Source organism: Gobius niger, assembly GCF_951799975.1.
Source record: "Gobius niger genome assembly, chromosome: 3".
NCBI lineage: Eukaryota > Metazoa > Chordata > Actinopteri > Gobiiformes > Gobiidae > Gobius > Gobius niger.
The window spans coordinates 27,012,011-27,028,179 of NC_136854.1; the positions used below are offsets into that span (position 1 = coordinate 27,012,011).

At 40.3% G+C, this 16,169-nt stretch overlaps 1 protein-coding gene across 1 annotated transcript in view; it reads right to left on the reverse strand.

Moving 5' to 3' along the window:
* crebbpa (CREB binding lysine acetyltransferase a) overlaps positions 1–16,169 on the reverse strand; it is a 56,884-nt gene that overhangs the window by 39,646 nt on the left and 1,069 nt on the right. Inside the window, exon 2 of the mRNA XM_079552918.1 lies at positions 2,470–3,179. Coding sequence (XP_079409044.1) covers positions 2,470–3,179 — 710 coding nt within the window. The remainder of the gene's footprint in view (positions 1–2,469; positions 3,180–16,169) is intronic.

The following is a 16,169-nucleotide window of genomic DNA, read 5'->3' on the forward strand; positions in this document are numbered from 1 at the left end:
GAAGGAATCTAACGTCTCTCACCACTGAAATATTATGGAGGGACAAATCGACAGTTCTAAAGTCATCAAAAGTCAGTCTTGAGCGCTTCACCGCGGACCCGGGTCAGCCACACTCAAGAGCGGCTCCGAACACCGGTAACTAAGCCAAGGCGGTCTGCGCAGACTGACCGAGGGACGTGCCTCTAAACCCTTCCACATTCCCAGGAAGAGCCTGCAGTCTGACTGAACACACAGGAGTTTACAGAATATCCTCGCTGTTGAGTTCTTCACACTAGGGCCGCAACTAACGATTATTGTGGTAATCGATTAATCGATTAATCGCTTTGCTGTGAAAGGTGCATGGAAATTGTATTTTTTTTCAATTTTTTTATCACATAAAGCTAAAGTGGCGCCGCTTGAGGACACGTGGATGGAGTAAACTTAAAGTAAACGTTTGCAGGAGGCTCTTTGTGCTAATTCTGCTTTGATTGGACGAGACAAAGACAGATATTTATGAAATTTACGATGTACAAAACACTGCAGACCCTAACTTTAAAAAACAAAGTAGGTTTTCATCCAAAATACATAATTGTCATGTCTTTTTTGCTCAATTTTAGTCTGTGTTTACTAGAAAACGATTAATCGATTACTGGAATAGTTGACAACTATTTTAGTAATCGATTAGTTGTCAATTAATCGATTAGTTGTTTCAGCCGTACTTCACACACTTTTATAAAAGTAAATGAACCTGTAGTTTCCCGTTTTCTTGGAAAATGTGACGAAGAACGAAGAAAAAGCGATGGAAATATTGAACCTTTCTTAATATTTAAGGGACTATACGGAGTTTAAAAATGTTTTTTTTTATTATGTATTTTCCTCCCCCTACATGTTTCAACAATGTCCTAATGTGTTGAATGAGCCCAGACCTGTTCACCACAACTGCCTCTAAAATCCTGCACTGTCACTCAAAAACGTGTTACTTCGGTCCAAATTACCACGAGCTTAATTGGTGGGTTGCAGGTTCTAGAATGTGATGATGTCATCGGGCCCAGCGGGGGGCAGGTGCCAGTTTTTCCTATTAACAGCATTACACTTTCACAAGTCGTAGCTCAAAAGAAAATTTATGAATTAGAAAAATGATCATTAATATCATTCACTGGGTCCATAATCTCTCTGTACAAGACCAAAAATTTCCTCAAAAATAAAATAATTTTTCCTCCATACAATAGCATTGGCCTTTAGAGCGCTGTGATGTCACCTGCAACCCAGCAATATAGAAGGTGCAGTTACACGTATGACCTGAGGTGGCAGTAGTGAGTATGAAATGGCAAACTTGCATCTAGCCCCTTTAAGCATGTCTCTAAAACACTTTGCTATGCTAGTCACTGACTTAGATCAAATGTTATATTTAATATATTTTTCTTTATCTTTTCTCTCAATATTTTGTTTGGCCAAATCGCCCGATGGAAATTATTGTTACTGGCTTTGCTTTTCAAACCGGCTAAAAGCCGGCTACAGCAAAAAGTATTGCGATCCGATCCGATATTTTGTCCCAGCCCTAAGTAACACCACATGAGAACTTTGGTTGGTCTGCGTCTCGTATTGAATCCCCAAAGGTTACAAATTCTGCATTAAAAGGAATGGGTGTAAATCCTATACACAGGACTAAATTTTATTTATTTACTGCAAAAATCATTCTGCCATCTACCAAAAAAGTAGAAGTGCATAGTGACCAAAGGGATCCAAAAACCCAAATCGGTCGACCTCTAGACTGTGCCATGCTGGACCACGCTGTATCCCCCTCAGCTGCTGACATCTTTCCAACAGACCAGATATAAAAGACCCAGCTGAGAGGACCAGACACTGGCAGCCTTTCAACACAGCTGAGCAGGCAGCCACACATATTTGCACACCCCTTCTTCAGAGCCCCCACCCTCTTGACACACTCCACACATCGACAGGCGGGACACTTGCCAACTATCATGTCACGGCTCGGCTGCCAGACCAGATTATTCAGCGGAGCCTGCCTCCCTCCTCTTCCGTCTCTGCACTGCCCCTTGTCATTCTCACTGACTAAGTGGTTAACAATACCTGCCTCTTCCTGCAAAACTGACAAGGCAAGCAGCCACATAACGAGCCAGAGAGACCATGCTTGAATACGATCTTACAACAGAGCACGCAAAACAGCCATGACAACAACTACATAAACAGCATACATTTTCTCTAACAGACTACACCGCTGCAGAATAACGTATGCATTTTCTTACATTTCTGGTTCATATATGTTTGGTCCAATTACAAGGCTTCAAACCTGTTGCCAAACAGTCACATATACCAGGCTTTATCTGCCCTCCATCTCAAATCTTACTATTTACGCTGGAGTCTGGAATTAAGCATAAGGAAAAAAAATATGCAAGCAGTCTTGTGCAGATGCCACTGGCAGCACCTCCAGTGCATATTAGTGGAGCTGTGTAAATGGTGTTGACATACCTTATTCAGGTTGGACGTCTGCTGTGGTGCACCAAGAGCAGAATGGGCTCCTATCTGCGGGCTCTGAGTGAGTGTCTCTGCCAGGGCACTTCCAGCCCCTCCTTGGGAAGTTGCCTGCAACCCAGGACCCTGGAAGTGCATGCCTGCACCCCTGCCTCGTCCCGCCCCCGGTCCAAGTCCACCATTCATTACCTGGCCAGGTTGAGGCTGACCGCCCTGTCCCAAAAGGCCTGGATGACCCTGGTTATTGTTCATCATAGCTTGGTTGAAGCCTGTGGTGTTCAAGCCCATTGTTGAAACATTATTGTTGTTGTTCTGTCCTGCAACTCCTGTTGGCGTGCCAGCTTTTTGTGCCTGAGGAGAAGGGTGGCTGTTGGGTGATCCCTGGCCAAGAGGACTTTTGCCTAACTGCGTGGCCAGCTGAGCCCCCATGTTACCAGGTTGAGGACTGGCAGAGTTTAGGCCTGTTCCTGTGATGTTGGTGGTGCTCCCACGAAGCAATTCTGAGAGCTGCTTATGTTTTGCCGCTGCGTCAGGGATAACACTTCCTCCTGTGGCTCCACCCATGCCTCCAGGCGTCCCGCCAGGGCCACCACCAGCTGCTCCACCATTGGAAGGCATTCCACCCATCAGGCCGAGGTCTCCACCATTAGGAATCAACTCATCTGGCAGGTCATTCTCTAGATCATCCCAAGATAATGAGCCAAGATCTAGAAGAAAAATACAAACAAAAGAAAAGTTCACTATATTTGTTATGTTCTGTTGAACCACCTTTGGGATAAGCGGATTGATATAGTGCCAAGAACATGAGCACTGATATCAACCTGGGATTGCTCCGGCTTAACTTCTTCTAAGAAAGGAAGCACTTTTGGAGAAGCATTTGCTGCTAACTGGAAGGTTAAAGGTCCTATACATCATGCAAAATCGACTTTTTGGAGCATTTAGCCTTGTTGTAATGCTTCCTTATCAAAAATGTTTAGCTTCATTCTAAGCAATCCTCCTGAATCCTGCTCTCTGAGCAGCTGCTCCGCCCCCTCTCCTGGAAAGCGACTGACTTGTGACACTCTGGCGTTTTTTACGTCATAGTGTCAAACAGGAAGTGCCCGACGTCTGCAATGCCTTATGGCCTGATTTTAATTTATAAAACAGCTTTTTTCATTATTTCTGTTGTAAGAAAGAAATTAAAAAATACATTTAAAAAGGATTAAAAAAGTACGCCCTGCCCCTGCGGAGAACACAAACACATTCCCTGAGCTTCTGAACAGGTGTCATGTTTGTCATGTGTCAAAGTTGTGAAGAAGGAGCTCTTTCTTGCCTACTCTGGACACCTGTTCTTTTTTCCTTACCTAACAATAATGTCACGGAGAAAAGTGCGTTTGGCTATGAGGACAGGACTTTATTCAACCTTCCTAAAGAAGAGGTCACTCGCCAGAAGTTGGAATTTCTTTCCGGGGTTCAGCCAAAATAGTGGTTTTCTATGACTGTCGCTTGATAGATGCTTGGTGAACCTTCGCCAGAATCAAAGAGGATTAACTTTTATAACCAATAAAGTAAACACCCAATGGAGCGGCCGGAACAGAGCGGTGAGTCAATCAAAACGAGTGTTAGCTTGTGTGTTAGCCATTTATGAAGCTGTGTTGCAGATGTCAACTCCTTATAACTGCATTGTGAATTAACTCCACTTATTACTGTGATATTTATATTTCTTTTACTGCTAATGTTGCATGGACGGACTAGCTCAGAGAGAGGGGCCAGAGTTAACTGAATCGAAGCGTCGTGTCTTCCGGGTTTGCAAAATACCCCCAGAAAACACTTATATTGTACCTCTACCACTACGGAGTACTATTTTTTGTGATCAATATATCAAATAAATGCCTATAGTGTACTTTGGGATGGCTAAAATAGCATGATACAAATCCTTTAAAGCCACATCAAGTAGAATTGTATCCAATAAATACAATTGAAATACAAACACAAATTTTTTTTATGACAGACATCTCATTTCCCCATCTCCAGATGTGAAGCCAGGCTAATGGAAGATTTACCTATTGTACATGTTTTGGGTGGTAGGGGAAACCGGAGGACACAGAGGAAATCTACACAGACATTTGGAGAACATGCAAACTCCACACAGAAAGGCCCCATCTGGGGATTGAACTCGGGACCGTCTCGCTGTGAAGCATGAGCACTAAACACTGTGTAACCATGCAAACCTCATGTTTTTCCATGATCGCCGACTTGTTATTTAGTATCAATTTGGATTCAAACAGATGGATTATCGTTTATTTGTGGAAAACAGCGGCATAAAGTACTAACATTTGATAATTGTTTGGCCGTGCCGATAACTCCTGTGGCAGATGAAAGATTATTCATTGATGCCCTGAACTAGGGCTCAGTTTGGGTGATTAGGACTTTAATTGATTTTATTGGAATCAAACTTAAAAAGACCTCCTGATCTTTCATAGATACAGACAGCATCTCTGTTATCACCCATCTATGGCCATGTTTTGAAGCAGTTGAGCGGGAAAATAAAGGAGAAAAAACGAAACTTTCTCCAATTATTCAAAAACGACTTTAACAAATACTGAATTATTAATATACTTTTCAACCAAATGAATATACAAAGACATGGAGAGGAGCAAAGTCCATAAATACATGATGCTTCACGTCAGCATCGTGCTACATGCAAACGCTAGCTGGCACTAGCTACGGATACCATTTTTTCACTTCTACTGAACAATCTGCTGTGAAAAAACATCCATACGAACCCGATTTAGACTTGACTTTATTTGTGTGTGATAAACAAGCATATATTCTGCCAGAAAACAGCTTAAAATCGACAATGTTTCCCAAGAGACACTTCATTCCCCGTCGACAAGGCCACGCCCCTTTCTATGACACAATGGTGTCTGTATCTACATGAAGAACACAGCTCAGAGTCCTGCTTATTAATATTTAGATTCATAATATCGCCTACAATTAGGCTCTTTACAAAATCGTTTTTTCTGTTTTAAATATGCCTCGTCTGCTCGCAATAGTTAAACTGCTTATCAAGTCATGGAGATTTCAAAAGCATTTTAGTTTTCTCATCCTCATGCCTTGAGCTCTGCTGCAATTGACAGCTGTCTCTATGGAAACTCAAGGGGAAAGGGGCGGAGTTAAATGGTGCTGCGTCTCCGCTCACAGTGGGAAAATGCAGAGGATCAGACTGGGGTAAACTCTGTTTTACCATCGAGCACTACGAAAACACAACACGTGGCCTTTGTAAAGCAGCATAGCGCACATGAGGGGGACATGGAGAGGCAGATGCAATTCTCCGATTTAGCCATTTTTCCACATCGTCTGTTTTTAAAAGCATGAATTAGTCGCATTTATTCGATGTATCGCCCAGCCCTACCCTGAACCTAAAAGCAACTGCAGTGAGCCACTGATAAAAAACGCAGTCATGTTGCAGGTCATTGTGTCAAAAATGTATATAACAAACTTAATTATTAGCCAGCAAGAAATTAAAATGGGACATGATATGAAAAATGACATGTCCCATGGTTTTCATTGCATATTTACCTGGAGTGTTTTATTCATATTTCTGGATTATTACAATGTCTCCATGAGGCAAATGTTTCTTTGGATGTCAAAGAGAAGCACCATTTTCAAGTTTCCAGGCAATGACTCAAGTGGATCTGTTGGGGTTTGTCTGTGGTGATGATCTTTTGGACCATAATGCTAATATTTGTGAAGGCCTTTTACCGACAAATGGTTTATAAACAAGAACTGAACAGCATAAAAATATGCAATATATATTCACTGCAAAATATAAGATGTTTCAACAGAGCCAGCAAAGGTGAGTAAAACTCTCTGGGTAATGTAATGTGCATTGAGAAGCTAGAAGGGGGGCCTGAAAAAAAATTCAGAGGTCCAAATAGAAAAAAAAACAGAAGTTCCGCAAGACTTTATTTTGTCGGCCACTTTGGCCGGCTGGGTCGTAAAATGTCGGCCATCCACAAGAATTACCGGCCATTAAAAATATGCATAATGAACATGGCTTTTTATAAATAACAATCTTCATTTAGACTCGTTACACAAGTGCTTTAGTGGGTTCAAAAACACGGCTATTCCTAAAGAAGAAGAAAAATGCAACAACATCTCAAATCCAAACAAAGTTGTGCGTGTGGAGACGATGGAGAGCGGCAGGTGTTACTCATCTGCACTTTAACTCAGACCCCATCAGCTGCACAGCGAGGGTTGGGCTGTAGGATGCCCATTTTCACGTGGCTTCAGGTGTAAAATAATGATTAAGTCTGCGCTGAAATACTACGGAGGGACAAATCTACAGCACGAAAGCTTCAAAAGTTAGTCTGGAGCAATTCAACACGCTCTGCCACTCAGAGCGGCTTTGAACACTGGAAACGCAGAGGCGGTCTGCACACACTGACCGAGGGAAGCGCCTCAACTCTTTTGAGAAAAATAAAAAAATACAAACGAGTGCAGTTTAATTGATGAAAACCTGTATCATTTATATCTTGCTTCTTCAATATCAACACATTGAATGCCGCACTGTTTTGGTGATTCAGCTGTTGAGTGCCGACAATCAACAATGATTTTTGTAGCACCACAACATATTCTGAAATGATACAGCTATGGACACATGCTACGGCTCGTTTTAAAGCTGAGAATCTAAGCTCTCCGTTTAAAACGGTTTAATTCTACGTGCCTCGGTTCCTGAGAAATCCTAAGCTAAACAGAGGCAAGCTTGGATCAAAATCACAGATTATTCTCCAGATTCTGAGATAATTAAGTGTTTTATCAAACACTCCTTTCTGATTAACTCCTCTGGCACTAACGTTACAGGAAGAGGCAAATGCCTAAATATATTTGTTTCAAGTTCATTTTCAAGGAGAGCATTGTTGACATGTTTTGAAACACCGCGTGTTGCCGTAGATCGATTGCTCTTTATTGCGTGTGCTGATTTTGACCATTTAAAAACTCAGAGAAACCTTAAAATCTCAACTGTTTCGATCATGGGAAGCCGCTCTGGTTTGTCAAACGCGAGCAACAAGATTTTATCGTCATTTATTTCACTGAGCCAGGACTGAGCCAGGACGTAGACTACACCGGTTGTAAAACCCAGAGCTAAACTAAACCAGTTATAAACCAGGACCAAGACAGGACTGAATAAGAAACTTGAGCTTTTAGGCAAATTGAAAAGCAAAACCAAGCAGTGACAATGAGAAAGACGTGTTTACCTTTAGTGAAACCCCCGGAGGCTGCGTTTACGTGCTGTTGTCTACAACTTTACGAGCAGCTGCAGCGAGGGGAATATCCAAGATTGTTTGTGGAATAGCGAACGCTCACTCTGTATTAGACATTTTTGGTAGTTTTGGTAAATTGTTAGTAGCCGAGCTTCGTCAAAGTGCATTGTGTTTAGACAAGTTTAGCTGAAAGAAAACCATGTCCTGATGTGGATCTGTCTCTGCAGCTCAGGAGGTAATGATGGTCTTTCTTTTTTTTTAATCATTGTTTAAGTGTAAATTGTGCTAAAAACACAATGTTACAGGTGATGCTGCTGCCGCCTGTGTGTTTTAGGACTTTTTCCTGAACTGTACTTTTTTATACACGTTATTTTTATTGAATTAAAATAACAGGTATTGAAAAAAGTACCATTATGGCACCAGTACTGAAAAGCAGGTATCGTTAAATATCTTTAATGTTCATATCTCGATATCAATGCAATAACAATATATCTTTCGGCCCTAGCGCAGACACACACATGCGGAGAGAAAAGAGCGAGAGGGAGAAGTAGATGAGCTCGCCCGACATGAGAACGGAAGAATGCCCAAGAGAAGGACATTATTAGCCTTTAACAGTATTTGCATCAAATGAATAATATTAATGCAATCTAAAATCTGGTCATGTAGCCAAGGATATTTTAGTGTAGAAAAGACAAGTGATCCTTGTTTAATGTTAGTTTATTAATTGATATAATTGATGAATAATAACATCTCATTTGCAAGAAAAAATAGGACTGTAAAGATTGTCATACTAGAGAAAAGTGGACTTTTCACAGGTGGAGCAGGTGCATCTCTCGTATCTACAAAACAGGAATGTTTTTAATAAATCAGCCCCATGCCCCTAATAAAGCACCCGCTGCTGCAACAGTTCAACACTGACACCGTCTACAGTTTAGAAGCTTCATACATACAGGATTATGGACCAGACATTTGTAAAAATCTGTCAAAAATATTGCCTGTGCATTATCGGCCAATAAAAAAAAATAAAAATAGTGCACAGTGCACCTGAGGCAAATCACTTATAACGCCAGACTAACGATATAACTGTTGTATAAGTGTCGATAGAATAATTTTAACCATTTTGCATTTAAAAGAACTTGCTGCTAGAACCTGCTAGAAAATACTCCCTCAAAATGCGATCTTTCATGTGATGCAAGGTCAGGTACATTCCAAAAATTATTGACACAGACTTGATTTGAAGTGCATTTGATTTGCCTCAGGTGCACTGTGGAGTGTGTCAGACAGTTTTTTAATGCAGGCTAGTTGTTACCGTAGAAATGCGCTAGCCTTGCACTAGCCTAGTGCCACTCAACTCTTCAAATATAAGGACTGCATGAAATTTTTAAAAAATCTCCAGAAATCAACAACACTCTGGATAACTAGGAAATTAGGCCCTATGTCAAAAATCCTGAAATATCTCTTTAAGAATTGTCCAACTTGTTGCTCAGCCATGCTCTCCGAGGATGAGAGGAGCGCCACAATTAAAGTGCTGTTTGATTCTAGATACCACGCATGTGGTATAGAGCCGCTACCCGACGTATCACGATATTTGTTGGTATATATACTGTATACTAAAGTTAATTTAAACTATTCCTTCAAGCTGCTCTAAGCAGGTCCAACATCATTGCATTCCCATATTGCTTCACTAGATGCGGCACTCTCAAACAGCAGCGAACTTTGTGCCCCCACAAGCCCCCCCGCGTGTAAACAGATGGCAAATGTTGTAGGGCTGGATAATGAATCGAATTTTAATCTAATCGTGATTTTACGACGATGATATCGTCCATCTCTGATTAAAAGCATTTTTAAAGACATTTACATAGCCTATATATAAGATGCATATTATTTATGTTAGGAAAAATGTGAGATTGCAGGATAAATTGATCTACATGATCTGAACAGAGTCACGGAACACAAATTTTGCAAAAGAAATGTGTTAAAACTTGTGCGTTAAGTCTGAGAGGAGACGACTTATTCAGAGTGTCAACTCCTCCTCAATACCAGCGCTCTTATCACACTAATACAAATGTAAATCGGAGCTTATTATTTGCATTTGCTCAGTTTTAACGCAATGTTTAAGAAACAGTGGGTGAACAGGACCATATTTAGAAGTTTGCGTCGTGGCCTACGTTTTTGAGTCCATGTGCTCGTAACCTCGTACCTCCTGCACCGCCTCTTTCTCTCCTCTCTCTCCTCTCTCGGGCCTTCGTGAGAATAATCCAAACCCATGCGTGCTCCAATGTGAGATTCATCACATTTAGTTTCCGTACGAAGCAAAGGAAAGCGAGACCACGCAGTGTCAATCTCTGAGCTGCAGAGAGAGAGCGAGCCCTGCTGCAGCAGTGGATTAGCTGGACTTCTACAGTGAATTGTATGTTTGATCGTATTTTTTACTAATAAATGCATGGTTTATTCATTTCTTTATGTAAATATTAAGTTGTTAGCGAGAATCGTTGTGAGAGAGAATCGAGATCTATCACAATGGGGTAAACAATCCTGATTATTTTTAGTAATACAGTCAAATCCTGAGTTAGTGTTTCCCAGTGGACTGCCAGCCCCATTGCTGCCTTTGTCAGCAGACAGACATCACCGAAGTCAAAACTTTACTCCTGTACTCCTGTACTGCTGCTTTTGGGCTGATACAGAAAAAAGGCAGACACTGCACGTATTGCTGCACGAGTGATCGCATTGTTTACTTTTCATTCCACAAAAGTAAATTACACTGGGATAGGCGCAATAAGCTTAAGCTTCTGCCTAGTCCATTTCAGACTTAATACATTTTCCCTCTCTTCATCTGGACAATTAAATGTTAAATGTCTGAATAACTTCTGACATTCAACATAAAATCTGAATCTGACAAAAACCAGCGTCAATCTATCTGCCCGACCGATAATATGAGGCGGATGGTTGTCAAATGAAAAGTGGAGATGGACTCACAACTGGAGATGCACGACAATGGAAATTTGAACTAATACCGATAACCAATAATTTCCAGAGAACCGATAATGACACAGTATATTAGCAATGCCAGATGAAAATTTGAAATACAGTAGATAATATTCATAAGAGCATAGGATGGTAGAGGTCAGCAAGAGGATGAAAAGGTTTTTTGAATTTTTTAAATACATCAATTACTTCCAAAGTTATAAACATTTCAGTTTTCATTTTCGGCCACTTTTGGTGAAATCGTTTTCCATTAAAACAATAGGATATGGTCTGGACCGATTTATCACAAAAAGTGGTACAATTTTCAGCTTCTTTGTTCTCTAACTTTCCCATCTCCCCAAATATCATTCTCAAAATTCACATCCAAGAAGGAAAATTGTCAAGGATTTCAAATATGATGTCAGATTTTAATTGTGGGCTAAGACAATGCAACCAATTTGCATATTTTAACAAATAATTAAGGCGAGACACTGCAGGTGGATACAGAAAACATTTAAAGTGAGTGATATCGATTTTAAACTTCAGCTGTATATTATTAACACAAATCTGAACAAAAACTGTATTGCTGTATTTCCGTAATATTTGATTATATATAAAAATAAGAGTTTATGCTAAAATATGCAATTTTTTGCAGATTAAATCTAAATAATGCACCATCCATGTTTAAAATAATGGTTTAAGCTTTGTTGGTACATTAGATAAAAAGATTCTTTCAGAGGGGATTTGGGATATCTTGTATAGTTTTTTGAATAAGCCAGTTATGGTGATCTCCAAAAAAAAAAAAAAAAAAAAAAAGTCAAATATTTAGGACTTTTTTTTTTTTTTTTTTAGTTACTTAATTTGTAATTTTATAGTGGAAATTCAGCAAAACATATCCTATTGCATTTCTGTTATTTTGGTAAATTAATCACGTGAATAAGATTGTTTTAAGAGCTAATTTGTAGTTCAAAAACTCCGCATTGTGGCTTTATGCAAATGAGTGCGCACCGCGGAGCAGAGAGGACTTGGAGCGAGACACGTTATACCATAGAAACTAGCTTCGTAGCCTCACACTGTGGCTGATGCGGGTGCCCTGCGGACCCCGCTGGTTCCCGGTGTGCCAGGGCATGTGCCAGGGCATGTGCCAGGGCCATAAACAGCCACAGACCTGGGCTACAGTCGGGCCGTTACCGCGCGAGCGGAGCGGAGCTAACGCTAGCTACACCGCGGACTCGCCCTGGTTTAGAGCGGCCGCTGACGGCGCGGCCAGGTTTTATAACTTCATTCAAAAAGCCGCGGGTCAAAATCACATTTATATCCCAAACCAAAGCGCAAATAAGAAAGAATACTTCTTATATTTTATGATCATGATGGTGACTTTTCGAAAAATGTCCACACTTTCAGCCACGATTGCGGAGACTTTCCCCCACAATATCTCAGGATTTACAGCAAATATGCAGAAGTCACCAGCACCATTGGACTCGGCTACTCGTGTTCTGATTGACTGGAAAATATCACGGTCCGGGAACGTGATTTGTTGCCGCGGAAAACGAGATGAAAAAAGTGTTTTTTTCGAGCGAGGTCCAGACTACTGATCGACGATTTTGACGCTGCAGGTGGACTTTACTCATTCATAACTCAACAATTAATTGGCCTACCGAAGAACTAAAAACACCAGTGGATTCCTTGATTCAAGCTGCGTTTAATGATACTAGATTAATAAATATCCGTCGAATATTGTAACCGCTAGATGGCGCTAAAGCAGAGGAACGCTCATTCAGGTCATTTTTCACCACTCAGTGACGGCTGCATTTTGCGTTGCTAAGTATATATTTGCACTTTATTTTGTGACAAGAAATGAATGCAACAGCTCACAGTTGTGTCCAAAATGTACAAACTACTAGAAAAATATTCAAGTTTCTAAATATAGATCAAATATTAGAAGTAACCTGCCACAGTAAATCTGCTGTTGTAACTTTGCGGTCATGAATCTGCAGCAGCTCCGGGCTGCAGTAGGAGCGGGCGGTGCAGCCGAGGCAGCGAGCTGGAGCCGCAGATTTAATGCAATTTGAGCTTTTTATTAACTTCATTTAACACAGGTGGACTCCAGTGGAGTTGTAGATACATCGCAACGATGAACAGTGGGAAAAAGAAGCACCTCAGCTCCGTTTTGAGTGTCATAGCAAAGGGTGTGAATACTGCAAGATTTCAAGTAGGGACGGTCCGATATGAACTATATTGACATTTAAAAATCAAGAGAAAGACTCACTCAAATGTCCCATTATTGGAAAATAACCAATACAAGGCTTTTTTTAAAATCTTTTTCTATTTTAAAGATTAAAAAGATCAAATGCAATGTTGGAGTTAAATGTAATTTTTGGCTAAATATCTACACAGACAGAAGCAAAAAGTACCTCGTCACATTAGTTTAGTATTCAGCCGCATTGTTTTCGACGAGGGAGGGCCTCCAGAGTCTCCTCTATTAATGGGAAACAGTAAAACGGGGAATATGCCACTAGTTGTGGTATTTTAATGTATTTTTCTAAACAGTTTAAACATGTAGCCTACCGTGTTGTTTAACAAATCTGATGAACTATTGGAGCATAGCTCAGTATGAAGATGAAGCTTTGGAATTGCAAAAAATAGCATCATGTCACTTTAACAGCACCTTATACTGAACTTATGAGGCCAGACTGAGAAGATTTAGAATTGGTTTAGAGCAGGCAAAACACAAGCAGATTTGAGTGCATTGTTTTTCATTTTGCCTTAGCGATCATCTAATTTAATATGCGCGAAAATGTGGACTTGACGCCTTGTTTTCACGGTCATTTGATAAAAATGGGCCCGGTAAATGTGAATACGGCCATTACCATCACTGTAGTAAGACCTACATGATGACAGAAAGTCAATGTTTAGGGATAGTTTCTCTCGGTCATTTTGACAGACAGGGCTGTAAAAAATTTGTCATGAGCTATATTTATATGTCATGAATCAATCTCTCATACGCATATTTTAAAGAAATTTATATAGCATAATCGTATATATAGGCTGCATATTAATTATGTTCAGAAAAATGTGAGATCGCAGGATAAATGGAGTTAAGCTAAAACATGATCTGAACAGAGACAGGGAACACCCGAATTTTGCAACAGAAATGTTAAAAATGTGAAAGAAGTGAAGATGTGTTAAAACTTGTAAGACTTATAAGAGCACCATCTGCTCCTCAATATCAAGTCACATATTACAAATACAAATGTAGATTGGAGCTTAGCATTTGCATTTTCTCCATTTTAACGCAATTTTTAAGAAACAGTGGTTGAACGGGACAATATTTAGCTGTTCGCATCGTGTGTCTTTGAAGCTGCAGTACGCGTCCGCCTGCTTCGTCTGCTCTTACCTCCACGCACCATGCCTCTTCTCGCTCTCCTCTCTCGGTCCTTCGCGAATTTATCCACGCGCTGTCAGCTCCGATGTGAGATTCATCGCGGCACTAAAAAGCTATTTAGTTGCCGTGCGAAATGCGAAACCACGCGGTGTTACACAGTGAAGAAGCTGCTAGAGAGAGCCCTGCACGGTCAGAGATAGAGCAGCGCTGCGTCTCTATCTTTATTTTCTTCAAAATGTTCCGTCAAAATATTCTGTAAATGACCGAGAATTTTTTATGTAACCTCTGGTACACACCGAACTGCACGAATCACGCTACCGCTTCTATTTGGTCGCTTGAAATCAGTCGCTCACATGGGTTCACGTCAGGAGGAGCCACTGCTATTTGATTCTGGAAAAATCGAGATTCTGGAAAATTCACGATTCTGGAAAAATCATGTAGCAGATGCTAAGCACCAAGATGTGAAGGAATATTGTTTCCTTTATATTTGCCTGTGCTTTGGTGACAATGAAGTAGTTTTACTACCATTCTCTGACACTAAACGCAAACCTCGCCTCTTACCTCCCTCTTGCCTTTCCCGGGTATTATTTCAATATGTGTGGTCTGAAATGTGGATAACCCGCCTGTCCAGCGATCATGTCATGATAAAATCCCGTTTAAAACATGTTTGTAATCCAATGCGTTCTTTATTGCGTCCATAAGTTTATTGAAGTTTATACAATAATTCCACGGCGCCTTCACCCGCTCTGAACAGCTGACGGGTGTAGTGCACTGATCACTTCGCCCATCCTGCTACATACAGTCATTTACCGCACAAAGGTGCACCTTTCACATTGACAATACACAGTAATCTACCGCACCTGATCCGTGTTAGGTGTGTATGCACCGTTAAAATGTCATCATCATTTTCCTTCACTTTTTTGAGTTGTTAGCTGCTATCAAAGAGCTGTGTACACATGTGCTCTTTATTTGTTGACAAGTTGGGCTTTTTTGATCTACAACTTAAAAACAGGAGAAAAGCAGTCTACAGCACTGTTTGTAAAACGCTTTAGGCAGCAGTACCACTAAATTCAACGCAGTGTAGTTTCAGTTCTTATGGATAACTAATAAGGGCCAGTAGTGAGTGGTTTGAATGCTGTCTCTGACTGGTGCACACTCTCATGTGTCATTGGGCAAGACACTTCACTCACCACCTTGCCTCTATATTAATGTGGACTGCGAGTAGTTGGTGGTGGTCAGAGGGACAGCTGCCGCAAATCAAAATAAATATAAAAAAGAACATATTCACTTCATTTTGAGGTTACCTTAGACAAAAGTATATCTAGTCGACAATAAAAACATTGTTATAGATCATCAACCACCACAAATACTTTAGTACTTCACTACGACTACGTACTACTACTTTAATAGCAATGTTAGTAATAAAATAAGGCTCACAATAATCGGGTCTTGCGTCTGAGCCTACAAATGTTTCCCTTATTAAAATGAAAGGGACATAACACTGAACTTGTACATTGATCTGCTCTGTTATAAACATAAATGTTGCTCACAATAATGTACTAAATGTTGTACTGACCTCATAATTATAACCACAATTTCTGCTGAAAAACCAAAATATACTTTTAAAGATAGGACAAAGATCACACAGCAATCACAAAAGGATAAAAACTGAGTGCAACAACTTCAAGAACTGTCTGCATTGTGTTATATGGGTTAGAATAATCGACAGGTCAACATCTACAGTCCTTTATAGTTAAAAACACTACTGTGCAGCTCAGTCTCGCGGGAATAATGACAGATTAATAACTGATACCAAATGACACATTGGACCTAGGTCTGGGCATTCATTTATGTCAGGTATTAACAGCTATTAATCTAAACAAAACAGTATAATATAAGTAAAACTGAAAAACTCTCCACCGTGTATGGTGAAATTATAAAACGCTAAGGTTATATGGCAAGAAAAATATAAGACGACGAAAATAGTTAGGTAGCACTTGAATTACTGTGCGGCCAGGCTCTAATCTCATTCAGTTATACATGGACTATATTGCACTATATTGTATCATAACCAGATATTTGACATAAATACGCACAGTCCT